At 33.4% G+C, this 26,013-nt stretch overlaps 2 protein-coding genes across 2 annotated transcripts in view; both read right to left on the bottom strand.

Moving 5' to 3' along the window:
- The window catches only part of LOC133192913 (uncharacterized), a 23,054-nt gene extending 17,777 nt beyond the window's left edge, over positions 1 to 5,277 (bottom strand). The window contains exons 1-2 of the mRNA XM_061328920.1: positions 5,193 to 5,277; positions 1,556 to 1,712 (exon numbers count right to left, since the gene is read on the bottom strand). Of these exons, the coding sequence (XP_061184904.1) occupies positions 1,556 to 1,712; positions 5,193 to 5,229 (194 nt within the window). The 5' untranslated portion in view covers positions 5,230 to 5,277. The remainder of the gene's footprint in view (positions 1 to 1,555; positions 1,713 to 5,192) is intronic.
- Positions 5,278 to 24,740: 19,463 nt separating this feature from the next.
- The window catches only part of LOC133192912 (uncharacterized), a 38,385-nt gene continuing 37,112 nt past the window's right edge, over positions 24,741 to 26,013 (bottom strand). The window contains exon 12 of the mRNA XM_061328918.1: positions 24,741 to 25,167. Coding sequence (XP_061184902.1) covers positions 25,007 to 25,167 — 161 coding nt within the window. The 3' untranslated portion in view covers positions 24,741 to 25,006. The remainder of the gene's footprint in view (positions 25,168 to 26,013) is intronic.

Genomic DNA, 26,013 nt, shown 5'->3' with positions numbered 1-26,013 from the left:
TTTTTAGGGTTACTAGGCATGTTTTGTAGATTTGCGGAACGAAGGTCATTTTGCGCGCACGCGCATGCACGTGCGTGCGCGTGCAATGCGTAAAATGACCAATATACTTGATATAGCTGTAACTTTTATATTTTTTGATAAAATGCTTTGATACTCAGAATATAAGGATATATTAAAAGTGTGAACAAGATGACATGGTCAACATGCACATGCATGCACGTGCGCGCACGCGCAAAGCGTAAAATGACCAATTTACTTGATATAGTTGTAACTTTGAAACTTTTTGATGAAATGCTTTGATACTCAAAATATTTATATGTATTTAAAGTGTAGACAAGACGACATGATCATCATGCACATGCATGCATATGCATGCACGTGCGCGCGCGTGCAATGTGTTAAATGACCAATTTACTTAATATAGCCGTACGTTTTATATTTTTTGATGAAAAGCTTTGATATTAAGAATATACAGATATATTAAAAGTGTAGACAAGATGATTTGGCCATCATGCACATGCATGCACATGCGCGCGCGTGCAATGTGTTTAATGACCAATATACTTAATATAGCCGTAACTTTTATATTTTTTGATGAAAAACTTTGATACTAAGAATAAACAGACATATTATAAGTGTACACAAAGTGGCATGGTCATTATGAACATGCAGGTGCGCGTGCGCGCAATACTAAGACGACCAATATACTTGATATAGCCGGAACTTATATATTTTATGATGAAATGTTTTGATACTTAGAATATAAAGATGCATTTATAGTATAGTCGGAATGACATTGTCAACCTGCACATGCATGCACGTGCGCGCGCGTGAAATGCGTTAAATGACCAATATACTTAATTGCTTTATTTAATGAAGCTTACAGGTAATAAGACACCAAAAGGGAGTTGGGGAGCGTTTGGGGAACATCTGTAACGGTCCCCGTTACAATTAATACTAGTTGAAGTTTGTTTTAATTCAATATAAGCATGATTCTTTGGAGGGAAACCAACGGACTCAGATGATAATCATTTGTAGAAAATGTGAAAACTTTACAGATGGATCTGTAGTTTTTTGGTATGTCTGAGTATCTTTTCTTCACTAAAGAGCTTAACTCTGTATAGAGCTACAGCTGTATCTCTGCAGCTTCAATGTATGTGAACACGAAGTGATCAGTAAGAAATATTGGATCTAATATCATTAATAATTACTTAGGAACATGCACTCACTGACGGGGTTTCCCTCTCCTAAACGCATCATATGTTAAAATTCCTTACATTAAGTTTGTTTGCGTATGCATGACTACTTTCTTCTACCTGTTCATGAACTGCATAATATTCGTAAACTTTATGTTTGACTAACAGTCGTTTTAGACTTTTAGTTCGAAATTTCTTCAACTCACAGTAAATGTCGGTTCTAAGAATACAATTACTTGCTTCCGGTAGGAGACATAAAATATGAGAACAAATGACTTCCTGTCTCAGCAGCCGAGAGAGAATTAAAAATTTTGGCAGTAGCTACGATGATGGTTTTTGTACACGTGACTTACATGTACCCGCACGTTTCCAAATATTCTAATGGGACAGACATAATACTTTTGATGTTTTCTGCAGGTAGCTTAATTCCAATGATTGCATAGCACCGTTGTATACCACTGGTCAGCATTTCACAAGTGTCTTGCTCGTTCTGTGCAAGCACAGTGCTCACTGATTCTGAAAAAAAATGGTGTAAACTTGACAGGTGCTCCTCTAATTTCATTATTCATTCAGTTTTAGTGTAAGAGAAAACGACCAGCCCGTCGTATAGCATATAATCTCACCTTAAACTAGTGTAGAAAGTAATGAGCTCTGGGAGAAAGGGGCACAATCTAGCAATACTGAGCAAGAAAAGTCATAAGATGTATTTGAGGCAGACGTATTTTAGGGACACAACCGTAACGCTTTTTTCTATATATTAAACATTTTCAAATGTAAAAGCATTTATTTTATTGTGTGAAGTTTCATTCAGTTTGATGAAATGGATTTCATATTACTTAATTTAAAAATAAATATCATGTTTTATCCCCACGGAACATACTAAACAACATTGTAACGTAAAAAACAACGCTATGAAAGTTTCTGAAAATTTCTCTCTCTCGCTAATTCTCATAGTTTGTAGCGTCTTACCCATTCATGTAGCGTCTTACCCATTCAATAATAAAAATGTCTCCATAACACGTCATGCTTAGCTTACATGATAAATATAATTAATGCATTAGACAAAGGAATTAATGTTGTGCAATCTGTAACTTTGATATTTTATTAGTCCCCTACCGGTGAAACCGGAGGGGACTATAGGTTTCCTCTGAGTCTGTCCGTCTGTCTGTCTGTCCGTCTGTCTGTCTGTCCCACTTGGTTTTCCGCACTTTTTTCCTGAACGCTTGCAGTTATTGAGCTGATTTTTGGTATGTGAGTGTATCTTGATGAGTTACAGATCAAGTTTGCATTTCATTCCGCTTCATTGATTTTTGACGGAATTATAGCCTTTTTCAATTTTTCAGGGTTTTCCGCAATTTTCTTCTAAACGCTTTGAGATATTGAGCTGATTTTTTGGTATGTGACTTGACCTAGATTAGTTATAGATCAAGTTCGCATTTCGTTCCGCTTCATTGATTTTTGACGGAATTGTGGCATTTTCAATTTTTAACGGGAACCAGATTACTTGCCGGTAGGGGACTAGTATTGCTAATGCAATGCTCTCAGAATGCTTGTTTTCTTTAGACATTATAGAGTATTATTAGTAAATTACTCAATTTTGACAGTGCTGTCATGTTGTCAATTTTGAATTTACCGGATAGCAGGGAATACAGAATTTACAACATGACTTGTTTTTATGACCTGGAAAATTTATTCAGGGGTCATACCTGCAAGATTTGTTTTGAATAGATAAGTATATGCTGGCAAAACTTTTGGGGGCAAGCCTACCCTCGGTTCCTACTGGCTTGAACAGAACTCAGACTACATGAGGATATGAGCTCCCAGGGTGGGAGCCATTGGTAAAACTAGTAAATGACTACACTGTATAATCTTAAAGATTCAGTGGATCAATTGTTATGATTTTTATCCGAATAGGACTGGTGAACATGTACTACAAGTAAGTACATGAATTGTATATGATACATAGAATACTGTATACTAAAATTCGTCATATTAGGCCTTAGGACCACTCGAATTGATATTACATAAATGGATTTTGGTATGTAATACTCTGCACTTAATGTTGTCATTCCGAAACTTTTGATTTAATCAAAGGTTTTATACTTTGTTTTCTAATGGATTTTAAAACATAAAATTATGATATATATGTATTTCACAAAAAAAATCATAATTTTCAGCGTACTTGGTCCTAAATTTTATAATTCATAAACGTATATATATGTTACCAATGTCAAACAAATAGTATTTTAATTCTTTTTTTTTAATCTTCCTTTTTCCATGAGATCTGAGGTTTTTGAATTCAGTCATCGAGAACAAGATTTTTGAACTTTTCTAGTTGGTCGAGCGGTCTAACACGCTGTTCCTATACTGCTAGGAGAGAGCTTCCGCGCATTCGAGAGTTGAACTGCATATGTGGGATAGCAACTTGAAAACTTCTTTACTTTTTATGAAAAATAATTTTCAGTTTTTGGTTGTTTTTAATGGATGCCCCCTCCCTGCTCCCAATGTCTCAAGGGAAAAATTACTAGATCCGTACATGTCATCAACAAAACTGTAAAATGGGTTCTGGACTGTTATTGCATGTATTCTTCAGTTCTGTGTACTTAATGTTATCGACATTCACAACACTGGAACAAAAAAACTCATTTTCCATCATGAAGTTCAAATATGTCTGGGGGGGTTTTTCACAATAATTATATAATTAATATTATATAATACAAAGTGTATTTTAATGATACTCGTATTCATTTCCTGTCTTATTACACATAGCAAATTTTGCTTTTCTGCTGCATCAGTGGTTTTTTCTTATAGAGTAGACCCTCGAGGACTTACAGTCCACCAGCAGAGGCCTCGACCCAGGGATCATAATGTAAATCATATACGGTACCAATTTTAATGCACCAGATGCGCATTTCGACAAATTATATCTCTTCAGTGATGCTCATACCGAAAGGTTGGAAATCCAAAATATTTAAATAAAAAGACTTTGAAGAGCTGAAAAAAGGTGCCAAAGACTGGGACCAAATACGTCGAAGGATCAGAGCTTTGCATGAGGGAGATAATCCTTAATTTTGAAATAAATTTCTAAATTTTACCACAGCAATTACATATATATATATATATATATCCGTATTTTGAAGCTAGTACATGTACCGAAGTACGTAGCTACTGTAGAGACCCTCGGGAATTTTATTTTGTTTTTTGTTTGTTTGTTTTTTTTTGTATATGGATTTTGACATCTTGAGTATTAGGGCTCTCCAGGTAAATAACACCAGTACTACTAAGACCACTCCCCCTCCTCAGGTAACCGTACGGTAAAAAAAAAATTGGTTCTTAAAGTAAACTGAGAATAATATTTGCAGTTGTGAAATACATTGCTTCTTTTGATGTATTTAAAAACATCTTTTAAAAAACTGATAATTACACAATGACGTTTTAAGGGATAAACAAGGTTTGAGACAAAGTACTCTGTCCCTTTGTAATGATAAATCTAGACTCCGAAGGAGATACTCGCTGATGAAACAACTAATTTTGTTAAATATGACATTTTGAGAATAAAAATATGACAAATATTTAAATTTGAAAATTATTTAGTTGAATAAATAAGTTACATTAATAGACAATGTGGATCACAATAAATAGACATTTTTTTTTTATAAAAAGTTTCCACACGATGAAATAGCTGGAAAAATGTTACATTCCTGTTTTCATTCCAAAACCAGAGAGAAGACATTTCAGGGTTTCTAGAGAGCCAAACTTTGTTTTTTGCTTTGACTCGGTATGTATCAAAAACAAATGAGTTCGATACCCACTGAATGTCACATTATGTTGAAATAATTTTCTTTGGAACCAGTCGTGGGAATTAAATGCAAAGTTAAAAAATAATTTAGAATTGATAAAATCACAATGATTTATACATGTTTGTAGTCTGTGATAAATTAGGATCGTTATCCTTTATTAGATACAAATGTGTTTAAAATATTCAAATTTACCTACCAATGGCAAGCAGCAGTGAAAATATCAAAACCTTCATCCTTTAGGAAAACCTGAATTCTACGTTTGAAGATAATTTATTCTTTTCGAGGAAACACCCTAACACTTTATCATATGACTATAATCTGTGATTTATCTGTGTTCACACGTCACAGTTTTTCTCACCACAAACATGTTACCCAGCAAGAGCTTTTTCCCCTTCTTTGTCGAAGTTGAGAAATCCAGGTAGGGAAACAATCACACTTCAGCTTTACAGATTCACACAGACAAAATGGGAACCTATTGACTATTAACTATTCTATTAACTTTATATAATTTTCAGCGTTTTGACCACAGAAGACACATTTGATTGTAACCTGGAATACTGGAGGGAACATGTACATGTATTTCTTGTATTTTATGTCCACATATTACAAGTGAAAATAAAGGATCATTGCCTATACTGGCTTAGTTCTATATCAATAAACAACATTGATTTTTTTTTTATTCTATGCTGGCTCAAGTTGGATTGAATTTTTATACTCACACTTTTTCTATGTAAAAATTGCCATACAAAATGTGAAATATATATGTCTAGAAGTTTGAAATAGTGTCGTAGAGCAATGTGCCCAAAAGAAAACTTCATAGATGAAAGATAATTGTCCATTCGCTCAACAAGTTGCGGAGAGCAATAACTTAGCGATCGCGAGCTTTGATCAATCAAAACTCAAGGGGATGCTCTGCTTTCAGGTGATCTTGTTATTTCCTGCAAACGAAATTTAGAAAGATATTTTTTAAATCTGTTTCTCATTATTATGTTTTTCAAACGAAGTTTGGGAACATATCTTTTTTATTTACTCTGATTTTTATTAAGGTATTCGATCCACAACGGACTCTTTTTATTATTAGTCCTTCGTAATATTGTAAAATCTGGTTTATATGCATTGTGCAAAACAAGACATCAACTAGGCAGTGAGAAAAACACTTTCGAGATTATTGCTCTCCAGCGATAAAGGCAGTCTCAGTAAATATTTTGGTTACGTTGTTGGTGTACAACATTCTGCCCAACTTTTTTTTTACGAATTAAAATATTTGATTCAGTTTTAAATATTTTTATTATTCCCAACAATCAAATTGAATTCGAATTAGCATACATATACTGGATTTCTAAACTACATAAAAATCCTTACAAACAAAGACACATTGTGTGTTCCAGTAAATGCTCTATCAATCCCTTCTTTACTCCTCTCTAAAATTTTAAAAGCAATGAAAGAGAAACTTCAGGAATACTGTACTACAACATATTTGAGAAGTGGCGTAAATCAGATGTGGATACTTAAAAACTTCAAGGAACGTTTAGAAAATTTGACAAAAACAAACTTTTTTACCAAAATCAATAACATCAAATTCAAGGACTTTTCAACACTCTATACAAGCATTCCCCATGATAAATTGAAGTCAAGGCATTTTGACATCGTAGACAGCTGCGTTTTCGATATAAATCGAATTTGCAAGTTTACTAACCTTGTCATTGGTAATTTACAAATCATTTTGTTTAAAAAACAATCTGATTGTACACAAAAGTACTCTGAAGTTACATCAAAAAGATGCTTATTAATAATAAGTTTTTGATTGAACTAATATCTATGTTGCTTTGAAAGATCGTCTTCCAACAATCTGTCGAATTCCCACGGGTACCAATTGAACCCCCGTTATTAGCAGACCCAATTTTTTGTATTCATATGAAGCAGAATTTATTCAAAATGTCTTTTTTTCTGTGGCCTTTTCAAATCAACATTCAGATATATCTATTAACAATATTCATTTTCATTCATATCAATTGATTTCCCTTTGAATTCGAAAAAATACCACAGAGTCCGAGATATCTGTTTCATATTTGGATATTTCACTAGAAGAATGTTAATAAAAACCTAACAACAAAACTTTATGATAAATTTATTGACTTCAACTTTTCTGTCGTCAACTTCTTTTATTTCTGTAGCAATATACCGTTAACAAATGCGTAATAAGTTAATGTCACCTAGTTGACTGGGCACACAGAAGCATGTTCTACTTACGAACAATTTCTAAAACGAGACAAGCTATTGACAAACAATTTGATGAAACAAGGATATGAACAATCTCGTTTAAAATCAAACTTTGGCAGATACTATGGTCGATATAATGACCTTGTCAGCAAATGCGATCTATCATTTTTCTTACACATTGTAAGGCCATTATTTACATAATGAATTGTCTACGGATTTTTCCGTATCCGATCATGACAAGGAGCACAAGGCAGGTGTGACCGGCTGAGAAGTGATGCTTTTTCTTCCATGACACCTGATCCCACCTCTGATGTTTTGAGAGGTCCGTGTTGCTCTGCTCCCAGACCTGTATTGTTTCAATGGACTTTTGAGTTTACTTTTTGTACGTTAAGATTTTAATATTTACTCATTTTAAGAGTACTCGGGTTTTCATCGTAAAGGTATGTATAGTAAAAAAACTATAGTACAGTGGCGCCTCGTTTATCCGGACGCCTCCGTTCCCAACGAAAACGTCCGGATAAATGAATCGTCCGGATAAGTGAATCGCTTCTAAAAAAAAAAACCCTTCTCCAAGCATGTGTATATGCACATGCTGGTATCAATTGTAAAGGCAAAGGGAAAAAAACTGATATTTGGTTTAAACTTTTTATTTTTTAGCTTTAAAAGAAGTAATTAAGTAAAGAAAAAAATATATTAAAATGTAATTTATGCGATAAAAAAATTGATACTAGGCAATTTTATGCTGAGACCTTTTTTAACGCAGGTTATTTTATTCGCCTTCTCTTTTGGCGTGAATTCATGAGCTGAGAAAATTTTGATCTACTGTTGTTTTATTTCACTATCTTTTATAATTATTATAGCTCATATAATATGACAGAACTGTTCAGCATCAGCATTGAAAATGTTCAAATATAAACTAACCCTGTATATTCCCGTATATTCTTTACACAGGGCTACTATAGTAACTGAACACTTCAAGCTATCTCAAACACGCGCAATCAGTGGAAGTATTGTAAACATTCAACATAAACACAAGCAATCTTAATGATTATCAATTATTTTTTTCTAAAGACTCTAAGTTTGAATTTCGATCACAAAAAATACCTTGAAAAAACGTAATCAACTTCTATACGTAACGCCAGCTTTATATTTCTTTTCTAAAGTAACGTACGTTTATAGACGGTAGTAAATTAAATAGAAAGATATTTCTTTTCTGCCTAATGTAGAAAAAAGCGTTTCAAATACATTTACGTTTTTAGAAATAGAAAATCATATTTTAAACTAACAGTCAACATGATCAAGACCATTACGAAATCGCTCGTAATTTATTGTTCTTTTTATTTACAACTCTCCAAAATTCTCGATGTATATACGGTTAGCAGTATGATTTTGAACGGATTATAATTTAAGTAATGCACAGTGTAAGCGAAATTCTTCGAGTTTCATAATAGACGTGTGATTTAATTGGGGTAAACACATAGATTAATTATAGACGCTTTTGTCTGTAGGTCACAGGTAACCGCCTTTAAACTGACTACATGGCCAATGTTTTTACAACAATTAACACTACTGCAAGATGGGTGAGAAAAAGCCGTTTCTTGAAAAATTACCGTCCGGATAAACGATTCATTTTTTCAACGAACTATTACTTTTTGTAGTAGAAATCGACCGTCCGGATACGGAACGCGAATTTCCGGATTAATGAGACAGAATAACGTGGAAAAAATCGGTTCCCCAAAAATATCGTCCGGAAGGTGAAGCGTCCGGATAAATGGCGTCCGGATAAACGCGGCGCCACTGTATAAAATTGCCAGTCCCAAGACTTTAACGAATAGTGATGATAACTTACAATTGATGATGAAGATGTAAATGAAGGTGGTATACAGCTAGCATGTTCTCTTACATGTATTTATAAAAGTGAGACAATGTTGTCTACTTTATATACACGAACATGTAACAAGATATTGAGTTCCTAGTCCTGATGTTTAATATCTTACAATTCGACATCAAGATCTGAAAGTCAATATAGATATCTGACGAGTAATCAGATATCTGACATGTAGACAAAAACATCTGACAAGTGGTGGCAGAAATATGTCACCATTGTGGCAACATACTTTGAAAAAATTACGCATTTTGAAAAAAAATTTCAAAGTGCGTTAAATTTGGGACAAAATCAGTTGACGCACTCTGAATTTTTTCTTCAAAGTGCGTTAAGAGTGTATATCAACATTTTTTAGCATGGAAACACTTGACGCATTTTGAAAAACTATGTATAAAGCAAAAATTCTGGACTTAGATTTTAGTAATAGAAAGCATTATTTTTGTTATATTTCTTTCGAAAAACTGATGATTTGACCTACCCTCATTGAGAACGAGGAGAAGACAGGTTGAAGGTCCCTCAAGCCAACTCTATAATCTTCTCTACCCAAATACATGTATTTACATAAATGGTATGAGATTGATATTCTCTCTCTCTCTCAATGAATTTGATTTAACGTAAAATGGATGAAAAAATTGAGAAAAGCTTTCCTGAAAAAAAAATAATAATAACGCACCCTATAATATTAAAGAAGAGAAGCTCAGAGGCCATATTGCTGACCTAAGCAACAATAGCCAACTGACTATACTTTGGCCAAAGTAACTTTACAAAATCAAATACAATAAAAAAAAAAACAAGAAGCCCAAGGGCCTTAACGGTCACCTGAGTATAATACACCACTGTAAAGGATCCATAGAAGTATTAAACAAAATTAACTGATAATTGAAGCTAATTTGGCAAAGAATTTCAAAAATCTGGTAAAATTACCCTTACTTATCATAACAAATGAGACCCGCGTGATCTCCTTGGGATCGTACTTGGTTTTCCCAAGTCTTACAGGGATGATAATGAATGCAAAATATTCAAATACAACGGACACTTGCCTAGTGTGTAAGGTATTCAATATATACAGATATTGTTTTTGTCACTTGCCTAGTGCTACAATTGAGTAAACAGAGAGAAATCTCTGTTGCCTGTATATTTACTCGTGGTGATGCCTCTTGGCTTCTCAAACAACTTAGCTGCTTGCCACCTGGTAACACTTGGTACCAACACTTGCCTCTTGGCTATACAATAAACTTGGTAACACTTGCTACCAGCACTAGCAACTTCAAGCAGACTCTAGCAATCTAAACTCCGATCTCCATGAATTTACCTGACAATAACTCTTTCTATCATCAAACAGGACACCCCAGTGCACACATACTAAGTACAACTAGCCCTTTGCGTCATGAATAATCTTTATGTCAATCCTTTATATCGCTTACTAAGCAAGAATTCGATTTTGAGCATGCTTTTGCTCGTTTAAACCAAACATTCATTTTTATTTTGTTTATATATATATATATATATATATATATATATATATATATATATATATATATATATATATATATATATATATATATATATATATATATTTCTTTCTTGTATTCTCATTCAATCAAATAACCTCTTTATTAAACAGAATAATTTCTTGATTAAACACAATTTAGCAAAGGGAAGTAACTCTCATTTGCTTCACTTATTACAATTTTGCACTCTACCTCCTAGATACCCTGGAGCAGAGAAAAGGCACATTTACTTATATTTATATTTAAACATTTACATTTATATTATTGCATTTAATCTGTTTGCTTAATACTCAGGGGCAGAGGAGAAGATTTTCAAAGTATTGAATGTATTTCTGCTGTTTACTCAACAGGGCCCTGTCCAAATACCAAAACCCCTGACTCAGGGCCCATGAAACATTAATTTATTTTCAATATGTATTAAATACCCCCCCCCCCCTCAACGGAACCCCTGACCAAGGGGCCATGAAATTCACAATTTTGGAAGAGGCACTCTTTCTCATTATAATTAGCCATTTAGTTTGTTTCAAAGAATTCGTGCATTTTCACTATATAATCATCAGAACCCCACCCTAACTCCGGAACCCCTGATCCAGGGGCTATGAAACTCACAATTTTGAAAGAGGCAATCTTCCTCATCATAACTATGTACTTAGTTCAATAGCTAAATACCCAGGGACAGAGGAGAAGATTTTCGAAGAATAACTGCATTTTCACTATATAATCATTAGTGCCCCACCCTAACTCCAGAACCCCTTACCCAGATGCCATGAAATTCACAATTTTGAAAGAGGCATCTGTCCCCACCATAACTATGCATTTAGTTTGTTTCATTAATACCAAGGAGCAGAGGAGAAGATTTTTAAAGAATTAATGCATTTTCACTAATATAACCATTAGAGCCCCTCCCTAACTCCAGAACCCCTGTCAGAGGGACCATGAAATTCACAATTTTGGAAGAGGCACCCTTCCTCATCATAACTATGAATTTAATTTGTTTCCTTAATACCCAGGAGCAGAGAAGAAATATTTTTTAAAGAAATAATGCATTTTCACTATATGTTCAATAGAGCCCCGCCCTAGCACCAGAGCCCCTTACCAAGGGGCCATGAATTTCACAATTTTGGTAGAAGACTCAATGCTTATTACAACCATACCAGCAGTTTGACTGCTTGATGTCCAGGAGTAAAGAAGAAGAATTTTAAAGATTGCATTAATTTTTATGGTTTTAGTCCCACCCCTCAGGCCCCGGGGGAGGGGGGGGGGCAGGGGCCATGGATTTCACAATTTTACTTAATTTACACAATTGAGTAAACTCAGGTGACCTAAAAAAAGTTGTATAAAATGCATAAATAATTTTTTCATACCCCAATACTCGCATTACGTCACTAACGAATAGTAAAACCGTGATATATGCGAGCCTACGACAGAGGTGAATGTATGAGCCGATGGTAGAGAATGTATAAACGTCTGACGACCTTTTTTTGTCAAGGAATTTTTGGTAGTTGATAGTGCCTCCTCAACTGAAAATGTATGGCTGTGTCCTCCAAACTGAAATTGCTTCCTACGGACCTGCAATTGCTGGGATCTATGTCTATCTTATATTTGCAGATTTTTCATGATTGGGCCCATTTAGTGCCGAGTATTATTATATCTCAGATCCTGAAGTGACGTCATAGCCGAAAAGTTATCCAACCAGTTCAAGTAATTATTTATCATACCTAAAATTTGCAAGAATATTGACCAAGCCGTGCTTATTTTTTTCTCAAAGTGCGTTAATATGGTCGATATTAACGCACTTTGAAAAGAATTTTTTTTTCAAAGTGCGTTAACTTGGTCCCAAATTTAACGCATTTTGAATTTTTTTTTTTCAAAGTGCGTAATTTTTAAAAGTGTTTTGTAACACACCATACACATCATATCACGAATTTATTTATTATGTTTCGGATTTGCAATCTGAAATTTGCAGCAAAAAAAAAAAAAAGAAAAAAAAAAAAGAAAAAAAACCTCCTTCGATTAAATTAATTTGCATTTTTTAGTTCTTAATCAATGAAAAATTAATAAAAATAGAACAAATTCAATTTTGATACGACAGATATAATTTATTTTCAAAAAACTGAAATTGTTTGTATAGGATCGTCTGGGGGAACTGTATGTATCTTAGTGTAGTCTACGTGTGTGCCAAGTTATATTGAAATCAGACCAAAACTGTAGAAGGAGTGGCGTTTTGAAAAATTGTTAACAGACGGACAGACAGACAGACGGATGGACGACGGACACCTTACTATCGCATAAGCTCTTCTGGTCTCTGATCAGTAGAGCTAAAAATGGGAAACAACATAATTTTTGTAAAGACCCGGTATAAAAATGGTGTTCAAATAGGTTGTGATTTCTTAAACGATGAAGGAATTTTTTTAACTCTCATTCATTTTGAAAAATTTCTATAGATTTCATTTGTCTAATGTTTGCATTATGCAATACAACAGTATTATATGTGCTATATCCAGGTATTTAAAAACGATGTCTACAGATAAATCATCTGTTGAAAGGGAATGTACCCCTTTTATTCCTTTTTATTTTGAAAATATTATTGTATATGAAAAGTACACTAAAATAATTTACAGATATTTGAAAAGTAACCATGTCACTCCTACGTCAATATTTAGATGGAACCAGGAGCTATCAGTGTTTTTAGAATCTGATATTTGTGTTCAAGATGTTTTAAAGGTTTGTTTTAGAACAACTATGGATACTTCTGTTCAATGGTTACAGTATAGAATCCTTCATAGAATCCTTCCAGTGAAATATCATTTGAAGAAAATAAATATTTTATCTGATGACTACTGTACTTCTTGTAAACAGGAGATAGAAACAATACAACATATATTTTTGAATGACACAAAAATCTCTTCTCTGCTAACTCTTATGTACAAAGTAGAAAAATGCACATCAATTCAAAAATTTGCAGTGAACAATTTTGAAAACTTATGGTCACCATGGATTATATTTTTGGATTATAAACATTTATTAAAACACCAGCAATAATTAGTTTTCAAATGGAATACTATCTCTCATTGGTAAACTTTTTTATTTAATATATCATTCTTGTTGTTAAAACTAGAAGGAAAGTGTGAATTTGTGAGAAAATGTGAGCAAAAATCGCATTATATAACTTGATATGTCACTCTTTGAAATTTACAAAAACATGAAAATCAGGGGAAAAAAATTAACGAAAGAGAGTATACAGAATAAAATTAATCCATTGTTTGAATATCTAATTAATATACTGGTATATACTTCTCAGTGTTTAGGGCTTATTACATGTTCCCGAAAAAGTGCGGTACCTTTTGAAAGGTTTGTAAAAAAAATTATTTTAACAAAGTTTGGTTAAAAATGACCCCCCAAAAACATCAATTGTTTGTCAAAAGTTTATCTCGTTTTGAAATTTGCTCTTACGTAGAGCATGATCTTGTGTATCGAATCAACTGGGAGATATAAACCCCATATATGCAGTTGATAAGGTATAATGCTACACAAGTAAGGAACGTCCGATAGAAAAATTGAAGTCATCACGTTTATAACAAAGTTTTGTTGTAAGATTACCATTAACTAATTTTCTAGTAAGATGTCCAAATATGAAACAGATGTGTCAGACTCTGTGGTATCTTTTATTTCAAGTTCACTGAAAATTAATGAGTCGACATAAGAATGAAAGTAAAAATTTTTAATTGATAATACGTCATCGAGATATCTAAATCTCGAGATGAAGGCCACAGAATGTGTTTTTCTTCTCATGTAGAAGTTTTTGAATAATTTCTGCTTCATATAACATATAAACACAAAAACTAAGAAAATTAAGATTTACCACCATCATTCATTTACGGTGTAAATTAAAGTTTCTTACTTTTCGAAAATCACTCTAGTTCGCTCCTGATGTATAGAAAAAGAAATTGTAAAGTTACAAAAATAATTGTGTACGACAAAAAAATACAACGATTGCTGGTATAAATGTACATTAACCAGTTTTGCTTCAGTCGTAACCATGAAATTTCAAGAGTGCATAATAGGAGTCGTGGAAAGCTGGCAACTTTTACGAAATCGAGACACAAGAGAAGAAAAGAAGCGGGCAATTTTCCTTAATGAATTTACATTTTTTTTAAACAAGTTAAGGGGTAAATAGGTGGTCAAATTATAAAATTCTCAAAGGTCACACTGTCGTTTTCGAAAGATTTTTCCTCTGAAAATTCATTGGTTTTTGTTTTTAATCAAAGAATTTATTTATTTTTTATATATATTTTTCGTCATTTGGACATGAGAAAAACAGATCTTGACGATAATTTCCATGGGTAAAGAAAACATTGCACTTGCGGACAGTACAACTTTTACCACCAGGGAATTAAATGCGTTTAAATTTTTAGACTTACTTGAACTGGGCGTAAAACAATATCTACAAATATTAATATAAAAGCCTTATGTATTCAACCGGCATTTTCTTGGGGGAAACACTTTGTGTCTCTAGAAATAAAAAAAATTGTACCATCAGTAGCTGTTTTCTCAATTTTCGCTACAGTTGTTTGAATTTTACTACAATGTCAATACCAACAGAGATCGAGTTGTTATTACTCTATGTACATTTCCTCCGTGCTGCATTGGAGTGCCATAGAATAATACTATATCAACTCTACATGACGAGATCTATTCTATTTTTGCCCGTCCTTAAAGTTTAGATTTTCATATATTTTACTTTTTTTTACAATTATATTTCTTAAGCCTAAAACTCAGTATAAAACGGGAAATGGTAAAATCTTCTAAAAGAAAAATTCGAAGTGTTCCTATACGCCTCTGACTATTGTTCCCCCGGAGCGCTTTTATATCCTCTAGAAGTAAGAGCAATAGATGTAAAAGAAGCACTATGATAAAAATGTAAAATTAACTATGCAGTGAAAATAATTTCATATGCTAAGAAAGAATTCGAGCGAATTAAACACAATAACATCGATGTTCTCAAACAACGAGAACAATAAGCAGACTTCGGACAGTTTGTTAATTTTGTTCTTCATTTCTTTTGATTCCATTTTTCTTTGACATTTTCTGGCTCAATTTCTTTATCAAGCTGCAAGAAGAAACAAACCTTTTATTGGAAAAAGATCAGATAATCTAAAAAGAGGCCCATGGGCCACAACGCTTATCTGAGTAACTGTGGCCCTGCTGTTCTTCACCAGATTTTCCCCGTTGTAATACTTATTGTGAACCTACCTTACCCCCGGGGGTCATGATTTGATCACTTTAGAATCTACACTGCCCCAGAAAGCTTCCACATCAGTTTCAGCTTTTCTGGCCTAGTGGTTCTTGAGAAGAAGATCTTTAAAAAAAAAATTTCATTATATATCAATGTAAAACTTTGATTCCCCACTGTGCCCCCCCCCCCCCAGTAGTCATGATTTGAACAATTTAGAATCTACACTACTCCAGGATCCTTCCGCAAAGTTTTATCTTTTTTGGCCCAGTAGTTTTGGAGAAGAAGATTTTAAAAGATTTTTCCATTATATTTCAATTTAAAACTTTGATTCCCCACTGTGGCCCCATCTACACTCAGGAGTCATGATTTGAACAATTTAGAATCTACACTACCCCAGGTTACCTCCATATAAGTTTCAGCTTTTCTGGCCCAGTGGTTCTTGAGAAGAAGATTTTTTAATGACCCCTCTATTTTTGTCTTTTCTTGATTATCTTTATAAGGGGGGTTGGCCCTTCATTTTAAGAATTTAAATTCCCCTTTACCCAAGGATGCCTCGTACCAATTTTGGTTAAAATTGGCCCATTGGTTCTTAAGAAGAAGTTGAGAATGTGAAAAGTTTACAGGCAGATGGACAGCTAGAGGTACGTACGGACGACGGCAACAGGTGATCTATTTGAGCTTCAGCTCAGATGAGCTAATAAACCTTTACAGGTTTTCCAGTATATATATGTTATTCAATATTTGCTCAATCACAAAATAATCACTGAAATAGAATTTTAACAGATCAGCAGATCTGTTTGAACAGTTTTATGATAAGGGATCTCATTATATACCCGGTGTAGTTCCTTAAATTGGTGCCTTGTTATCATAACCAGTTATTTTGTGATACTTCGTCTTTAATTATATTGATAACAAATTGATCTGGCTATACCTTTTGTGTATATTATATATTTACCTCAGAGTCGGCTACTTTTCGGTGTCTTCTACTTGGGAGAAATCCTCCACCACCTTTAGGCACTCTGGAATATTCAGAGTATTTATCCAAATTATATGAATTTTCCAGAATATCTTTCCAAGACAGTGGTGACTTTGTTTCTTCTCTTTGCCCAGGTTGAGTCAATTGGTACCATCCATTTACTTGCTTTGGTTTTGGAGTTTTCATCTTTAAAAAGAAAATTAGTTTGACTTTTTGACTGCATTCAATTTGTTTATACATTTGAAAAAAATCAGCGCTTCTAAATTATGAAAATGAGAGAACCTTTTTTAAGCAGAACTTTCTCTCTCTCTCTCTCTTTTCATGAAGACTATCCGTCTATTGAAGGTTATACACATGTCCCTTATTTTGTTTCCTTGATGGGAAAGAGGCACACATGTTTTGTACAAAAGATAATTTATGGTAAGTATTGAATCCAATGACTGCTTTCTCGACATTTTTTTCAATGTTTTCACTGAAAAATTGGTCTTTGGGGGAACAACTCTTGAAGTAGTCACTTGGATAAACTTGATTTATTTATTACTTATCACAATCTCACTTCTCCAAAGAGTACATAAGTATATAGGATTGTAAAACTTTAACCTTCTTTAAGTAGCAAGACTTTAAGAAAGCAATTTCAGTTTGGAATGGGAAAGGGTTGCATAACCTATCAGAAAAAAAAGCAAATAATTTAAAAAAAAAAAAAAGATTTAAAAAAAAAAACGTCATAAGACTTTTTTTGAGAGGGCATATGTTTAAATTAGCTTTCTTGATTAGTTTAAATAAAATTTTCTCAAGTATGCCGTTGGGCCCATTTATGATTTTTCCTGCGTTGCTGGACAATTTCTTTAATTGAAGCAGTCATTGAATAGTCCGTCAACCAACCGTCGATCATCGTCCGACCATCCACGGACAGTTTGTTAAATCGGTCGTCGGATGGTCAGGCATTGGGTTTTCGTAAATGGCTGACGACGATGAAAATCAAAAAGTGGCTAAGCGCTCTATGATCGGGCGACGATTGGCCGACGTATGAATATTTATATTTTTTTAAAATTATCGGCGTTCCTAGGAATTAATGTAACTGCTCCGCATCACATTTAAGCCGATGGTCGGGCTACCAAATTTTTCTCGTATCTGAAAAACATGCTCGGCTGACACTGGTATCGGAGCAGTCACATGAATTCCTACGTACACCGATAATTTTCAAAAATTAAATAATTCTAAGTCGGCCAACAGTCGCACGATCATCGTTCGCTAAGCCGCAGTTTGATTTTCACCGTGGACCGACATTTACGAAAGCTCAATTCCTAAATGTCGACCGACCGACAACCGACTCAACGAACTGTCTGTCGATGGTTGGACGATGATCAAAGGTTGGTCAACGGACTACATGTATTTAACGACTGCTTCAATTGAAGGAATCGGTCATCGACGCAGAAAAAAAATATATCATGGCACGACAGTCACAAAATTGGTCGGCCGACGAAAAAAAGTTCAAAATCGGGCAAGACAACAGCGGATGAACAGCTGACTGTCGCCTGAAGAATCCTATTTTTGCCTCAAAAACTGTCGGTCGTTGGTCGTTTTTAAAATGTGACTGGGGTTTTAATTTTCACCGTCGGCCGACATTTATAAAAACCCAATTCCTAAATGTCGACCGACCGACGACCGACTTAACGAACTGTCTGCCGATGGTCGGACGATGATCGAAGGTTGGTCTACGGACTATTCAACGACTTCTTCAATTAAAGGAATCGGCCACCGACGCAACATGGCCAGACAGACACAAAATTAGTCGGTTTTACTAGTGTCGGCAGATCATGTTTTTCAGCCAACGATACGAGGAAAATTGGGTCGCTGACCATCGGCTTAAATGTGACCTAAGTATAAATTAGCCTTTTTTTATACTGGCAAAATAATTGGAGGAGACACCCCTCCCCCTCCTTCCCCATGTCCCCGATTCCAATGGGTACATTTTTAAATTTCTTTGTCCGAGATAAACCTACAAATAGTAAAAAAAAAAACCTTGATTTTTGCATAAAGCTACTGGTTCATCGAATGGCGTGGTTAAAAAAAAATATCATGTGCAGGGCGGGACAGAGAGAGACACAAGTAGGCGGGGCTTGTAGCACGTGAATTTACGGATTCAAGAGCAAGTACTACAGAAAATATAAAGAAAAACTGTCAGATTCTTTGGTTTCATGATGATGATCGAGCAATTGGCTTGCGTGATAATTTTATGCACAAACGCCTTTGGCGTTACTGCAAATTATCACGCAAGCCAATTGCTTGATCACATCATTAAACCAAAAATTAGACAGTTATTCCTTAATTATTGCAGGATTATAAATTTGAAATTTGTATAATAGTCTTCAAGTTGTTACTTTGATATTTTTTTTTACATTTTTAAGAACAACTTTTCAATATTTTAAGGATAAGCTTCGAGAAAAAGAACTAAGAAGATTGCACTGGTGAAAATGGCTGATTGTCGAAAACAATGTTTGATTGCATGATTTCAGAATATATATATATATATATATATATATATATATATATATATATATATATATATATATATATATATATATATATATATATATATGTGTGTGTGTGTGTGTATCTTTTAAAGCTTATGAGAACCAACCTTCTTCGTAGCTTGACTGTTCTTCAGATGAAGCACAAGCATATTTGACGCATACTGCAAAATGTTTGGAACCTCCTTTTTCTTAGAAACCTTAACAAAAGATAATAATAATATAAATAATAACTACCATATTAATGTCATCGCCTGCAAATCCCCCCCTTCTGAAAGTTGTTAACCAAGGATCTCTCGTAAATTAAGAAAAGTATTATTAATGTAAACGAGTTGACTATGACTAAGACAATTCCTTGAGCCACCTTTGATACTCATACCTGTAAACAAAACACTCAATTTTCAATATATCCTTACTTGCTTTGTGAATGACAGCTTAGAACCTGTGGATCTAAACGGGGTACTTCCTAGAGAGGAATCTCCATCTGCTACTGCACGTGCATGGGCTCGACTTGCAGCAGCTAACATTTTATGTATTTCCCATCGGTTCTGGAGAAAATTGTCAGAGATCATTGGATGATTTGATATATATATAATTAAAATATTCGAATTAAACTACCACTTGAATGTTGATACCTAAATTATTATACCTTCGTTTTGTCGATTTTTGATAAGTCTAACTTGTCCGAAGGGCGCCCTTTTTTCCCTTTCAGTCGCTCTGCCCGTTTCTGTTTCAGCTGAAATGTAACATATCTTCGTGACATTTCAAGTAACTTTTTTCTTCAACATGTTCAGCAATTAACAAATTTGTGACGTATCAGAAAATTCTTTATACTCCAATTGTGTCATTTTTAATAACAAAACGTAATATAAATTTAAGATAAAAAAGAGAAAAATTACATGTAGTCACACACATAAATATGTCAGGGGGTAAAATAAATATTTTGTATTTTTTAACTGTGTTAATATTGTGTAAATTTACTTTTTGTACTTTAAGTTAAGTGTTATGCCAAAACCTTTCTTATATTTTGATAAATATGTTATATTTTATCAATCCGCACAGAAGCAGGATGTCATCAATAACTTAGTTACTGTTTAGTTGATTCCTTCCTACCTTTTTGGAATCCTTTTATTCTGTTGTTTCATTGTTTAGTATATACGTTTTTTTCAATGAAAATCACACAGTTTGAATCAGAAGTTATGTGCTGATTCATTCGACACTCACGTAAAAAGTTATTCCATGCAAATTCTAGATAAAATTCCAAAAACCTAAAGCTTGTTTGAGATTTAACGAGTCTGGGTTCAACAAGGATGGAAAAACTTTTTGCATGCCCATAGTCATATAGAATGCGGTTAGGACACGCGGGGTACGGCATATATTTTGTGTCAGTCAAACCCTTGGACTTGTGCAAGGACTTATGAATTTCTCCAGAATTTGACAGTGTTTTTTTAACAGATAAAGCAGCCATCATCGTAGTAGAGCAGCAATGGAATATTATTAATAACCACAGTAGATACCGAAGATGTGTGGAAACTCTCAGTCTGACGTTTTATGTTTCATGTTGAACCAAAAGTACTACCTAAGAGCTGGACATTATCCCAGATTACGAAATCAAAGCCGAAATGTGAACTAAAAATTCTTTCGACGGCAGTAACGTAATAAATTGAAAATTAAAATCAGGTTTGTATAGCCATGTTCTGGAGTACAGTAAAATTCCAGGACATGGATATACAAAAAAATGTAGGCAAAAGATTTTTACGAACAGCTGAAGATTTTGCACGAAAAAATATTCAATATCGTCTTTTCAATTTTAAAAAAAAAGTTTTTTGTCACGAATTTACATAGAGATCATATATACATACATGGAGATCTTATAACAAAAATGCAGATAGAGGCACGGTTCAATTTTCTTTTTAAAATTATCAAAACTTGTTTTATCGATATTTTGCAAATATTAAAAGAATATAATGCATATTACATAATTTGCACACAAAAAAAAAAGAAGAAAAAAATAGAATCACAATTTTTTTTTCTTCAAATTCGGATCTTTTTTGTAACACACTAAGCTGAGCTAAACAATATATATATATATATATATATATATATATATATATATATATATATATATATATATATATATATATATATATATATATATATATATATATATATTTAATGTAACTATATAGATAGATAGTAGGGATGTCAACGAGTACCCGGTTAACCGGGTACTTGATCGAACGTCCGACTATCGAATACTAAAATCGGTACTCGGTTACTCGGATATAGATTTTTTTCAGATTTCAAAGTGCATATATTTATTAACAACATCAAAAATTGTGATTTTAATATGCATTGTCCATGTCTATACAATAATTACCTTCACCAACACGACATAATACCCGTTATCGCCTGTGGCTGTGTACATATATATACAGTAATTACCGTGATCAATCACTGGACACTGTAAACAATTGTCCTCACGTCTTGTAGCCCTAATTTTTGGATGGGTTTCAATTATTTGTTTTCAATAAACATTGTTTAATTCTGATCTATTAATTATCCTAAGGTTATTTTATTAGAATATGGTAACGAAATCGGACATACAGTGTATATAGAAATACCACTTCCAATTCAAAAGTGAAGAAATATTTAAAAATAACTGAAGATTAGAAAAATGTAGGGATCCGCGATTTTAGCGGTATACCCTGTATCTTGATTTTTTATTGCGTGATACGTATCGTGATACGGAGACTAAAATACCGGTATTTGGTACATAATTATTAATTCCGGAAATTACTTATTTATCATGCTTATTTTTCAAACTATTAAATAGAAATTACAGAAAATATAAAAAATGTCGAATAAAGTTAAACTATGGCATCCAGACATGCTTTATATTGTATAAATAAACATGGAAAAAAGTTAAGTTATGTTTTTGCAGTGTATTTGTAAGAAAAATTATGGGAATTCATTTGAAAATTAAGTAAAAAAATCCATGTAAAAATATCCCGATTTTATCGCGATATTTTGGGAAAAAATCGTGATATATCACGATATGAAATTTTTGGTGATACCCATCCCTAGAAAAACGTTAAAAGTCACCCGTGCATAGTATAAGGAATCACTTTTTAGTTTGTTGGGTATGTCAGGATATCAACGGCAGTTGAAAATGTGGGATATTTTTACATAACGGGCAAAGTTGTAAATATCGAGAATGATCCTCTAATAAAACTAATGTCCAAATAACTGTATCTCACTTCCATTCTCAATGACCGTGTAGTGTAGGGCAGTCATTGAGAATGGAAGTGAGATACAGTTATTTGGACATTAGTTTTATTAGAGGATCATTACCGATACATATTGTAATGGAATTTAATTTTTATGTAGTGTAGGGCGGCGCCACGAGAATTCCATCGGCATCGAAAGCAAGTTTTTTGACTTGCCTAGATGGCCGAGCGGTCTAGCGCGCTGTTCCTGTATTACTAGGAAACAGATTCCGTAGGTCGAGAGTCCAACCCCGGGTTGCTTCGGAATTGGGTATCCTTGTAAAGTGAATGAATTTCTCTGTGCTTTCTTTATATATCTATATCTATCAGGATATATAAATATATATATAATATATATATATATATATATATATATATATATATATATATATATATATATATATATATATATATATATATATATGTAAGAGAGAGAGAGGGAGAAATTGCGCAAGGATGCAGTGCCATTTTTCTTAAGCAGCCTTAAAATTGCGATTAAATACGCTGCACTTGTTTTTTGCAACGTATAATATAAAGGGTTCTAAGACTAAAAACTTGATACATCGTGTATAAACAATAGGTGACAGGGGATTAAAGATATACACGCTATATAAACGCGATTTTTTTTATGTGAAACAAAATGATTAAATGAATTGAGAAACTTGATGTGTAATAAAAAATAATTACTTTCCACAGAGTTTCAATAAATAAGTCGTTGTAATTACAAAACAATTAAGCAAGATCTGCAATTAAGAATTCAGCCTATTCATGAATATTGATGAAGGAAGTGTGTAAACAGTATATAGACACGCATGTCCGCGGGAAATCATAGACAACGAGGTACGTTGCATTTTGACTACTATTTTGAATAAAAGTTAATATCTGTCATTACAGAGTAGATGGTTAATAATGGTTGTTTTCAAAGATAAGTATCTTCAAACAAAAAACGTATGCTATCCATGTCAAAAGCTATTTTGTATCCCAAACGGCCTACCTCGCTTTCTTGACGCCATTTTTGTTTATCAATCTAAAAGTAGCGACGGTGTCACATGATGCATGAATTTAAATATAGCATTACTTTCCTAGTAGGATAATAAATAATTATAATTTGAGATCTTTATAATGCGCTCATTTCCAGTTGTGTAATTTACAATATTTTCGTAACTTTATTTGGTAAACAAAATAAATAAATTTCCAACTTTATTTTTAACTGACGCAAGTTATAGCGTGTATATCTTTAATATATGTATTATTAAATCTGCCTGTTTTATAGCTTAATACATAAAGTTTGATTCTCTGGTTTGAATTTATTTTATTGCAATGAAATATAAAGATAACGATCGGTAATCAGGCTCAAAAGTCCATTGAAGCAATACAAATCAGGGGCAGAGCAAACACGGACCTCTAAAAACACCAGAGGTGGGATCAGGTGCCATGGAGGAGTAAGTTTTTCCTGTCGACCGGTCACACGCGCCATGTGCTCCTTGTCAGGATGGGTGAACAGAAAAATCAGTAGACAATTCAGTATGTGAATAATTAATATATACAATGGTTTAATTCTCTGTGACACAATGGTTTAAAAAAACTCATTGAAACAGACTCTTAAAGAAATTATTTGATGTAATTTATGATTTTGTACAATTTCAAAGTTAGAGGGATTAAACAAAGTTATAGTCTTGGTCAGAAAATCTGTTACTCCCTGAAGTCAAAAATATAAACACTGGTTTTCTAAAAGACAAGCCACTCATTAAAATACAACAAATTTTAATTAGGATTTCACAATGTGATAACAGTTATAATATTTTGATGAAAATTAGAGGACTGATAATTTTTTCAGAGAATGTTCTCATTTCTTGCTGTACATTTTCTCACTTTTGACTTAAATCCACTAGTTATTTAAAATATTGTAACTATCATAAATGTAGTCAATAAAATTGTTGACATAAATTATTTTTAACTAAACAGTGTTTATCATAATTGTGAAAAGTTTTTTTTTCCTTAAAAAACAAAACGTTTTTAAACGCACATTTATATAAAAATTAAACATTTCAAACTAGCCATGGATTTAATTTAAAAAATTTAAAGAAAAATAACTTTACACTTCATAAAGCCATGATCATGCGTGAATAAAAAAAAATTAATTTAATGACTTCCTGGAAAAATGCAACCTTCAGTAGGTTTAAATGAACAAATCATTCACCAATTCCTCCAATACTAGGTACATGTAAGTATTACGAACATAAATGAACATTTCTAAACGTATAAGGTAAAACACCAAAGATGAAGAGTCCTGAACGTGAGGCTCCATTAACTTATAGTGAAATTAGTGTTTATTTTACTCTGAAGTATACAACTGTAGTCTTGGAAACTACCCAATGATACTCAACGATGAGTACTATTGGCTGATCTAGGAGAGCGGAATGTGCTCCTTGGTTCTATAGGTGGCTGCTCTTCCCAGTATTTGGCCCTGTCGTAGAGATACCCCAGGCTCTGCTCAGAGGTTGTATTAATGTCTTTTTCGACACGTCTACCTGCCGATGACTCTAAACCAGATAAGAAAGAAGATAGCCTTAATTTCTTGGTCTTCAATGTGCAATTAGAAGAAGTTTCACCTCGTAAAGCAAAAACAACCGATTCTGTAGCACAAGAAGAGGTTTACAATTCCCATGTGTGTCACATTTGCCCTGTTGTTCTTTTGACCCATACTGCAACCCAAAACAGGTCATGATTTAACGAACTGAAGAAGATTTTTAAAGGTTGCTTTTTCTTAGTGTTTGCATTCTGGGAAATTTGATCCAGGATTTTAATCCCAACCAAACTCAGGATCAGTAAATATGAAAACCTCACTGGGAATAATTAAATATTAATTACATATTGACGTGATTTAGTGACCCAGCTTCTCTTGAAGGGAATTCTTTTCTTTAGTTTACCTAAAATTCTCAGGTAACAGTTTGAATCTCTAGGCCCAAGGGACCATGATTTTAATAAATATGAATTTAACTGGAATGTTTTCTTATTAATATAACTAATCATGGCCCTGTTGTTCTTGTGAAGGAGAATGTTAAAGAAATTTTCCTAAACATCCCTAAGTAAAACTAAGATTCCCTACTGTGGCCCATCGCTACCTCTGGATCATAAATTGAACAAATTTGAACCTGGACTATCCGAGAATGCTTGTTTATTAAAATTTTTTAAGATTCCTCACATACTGCCGTGTAAAACGTCGTTTCAATATTTAATTGGCTCTACCGTACTCCATGAGTTCATGATTTGAAATAACTTAAAGCTGTACTACCATAGGATGCTTGCACATAAGCATGGCTAATCATGACCCCGCTGTATTTAAGAATATTTCATTTGAACAAATATGAACCCCCCCCCCCCCATCA

Source organism: Saccostrea echinata, unplaced genomic scaffold (assembly GCF_033153115.1).
Source record: "Saccostrea echinata isolate AGI-Se365-2 ecotype Australia unplaced genomic scaffold, CSIRO_AGI_Sech_v1 ptg000025l, whole genome shotgun sequence".
Classification (NCBI taxonomy): domain Eukaryota; kingdom Metazoa; phylum Mollusca; class Bivalvia; order Ostreida; family Ostreidae; genus Saccostrea; species Saccostrea echinata.
This window is presented reverse-complemented; position numbering and strand designations above follow the sequence as displayed.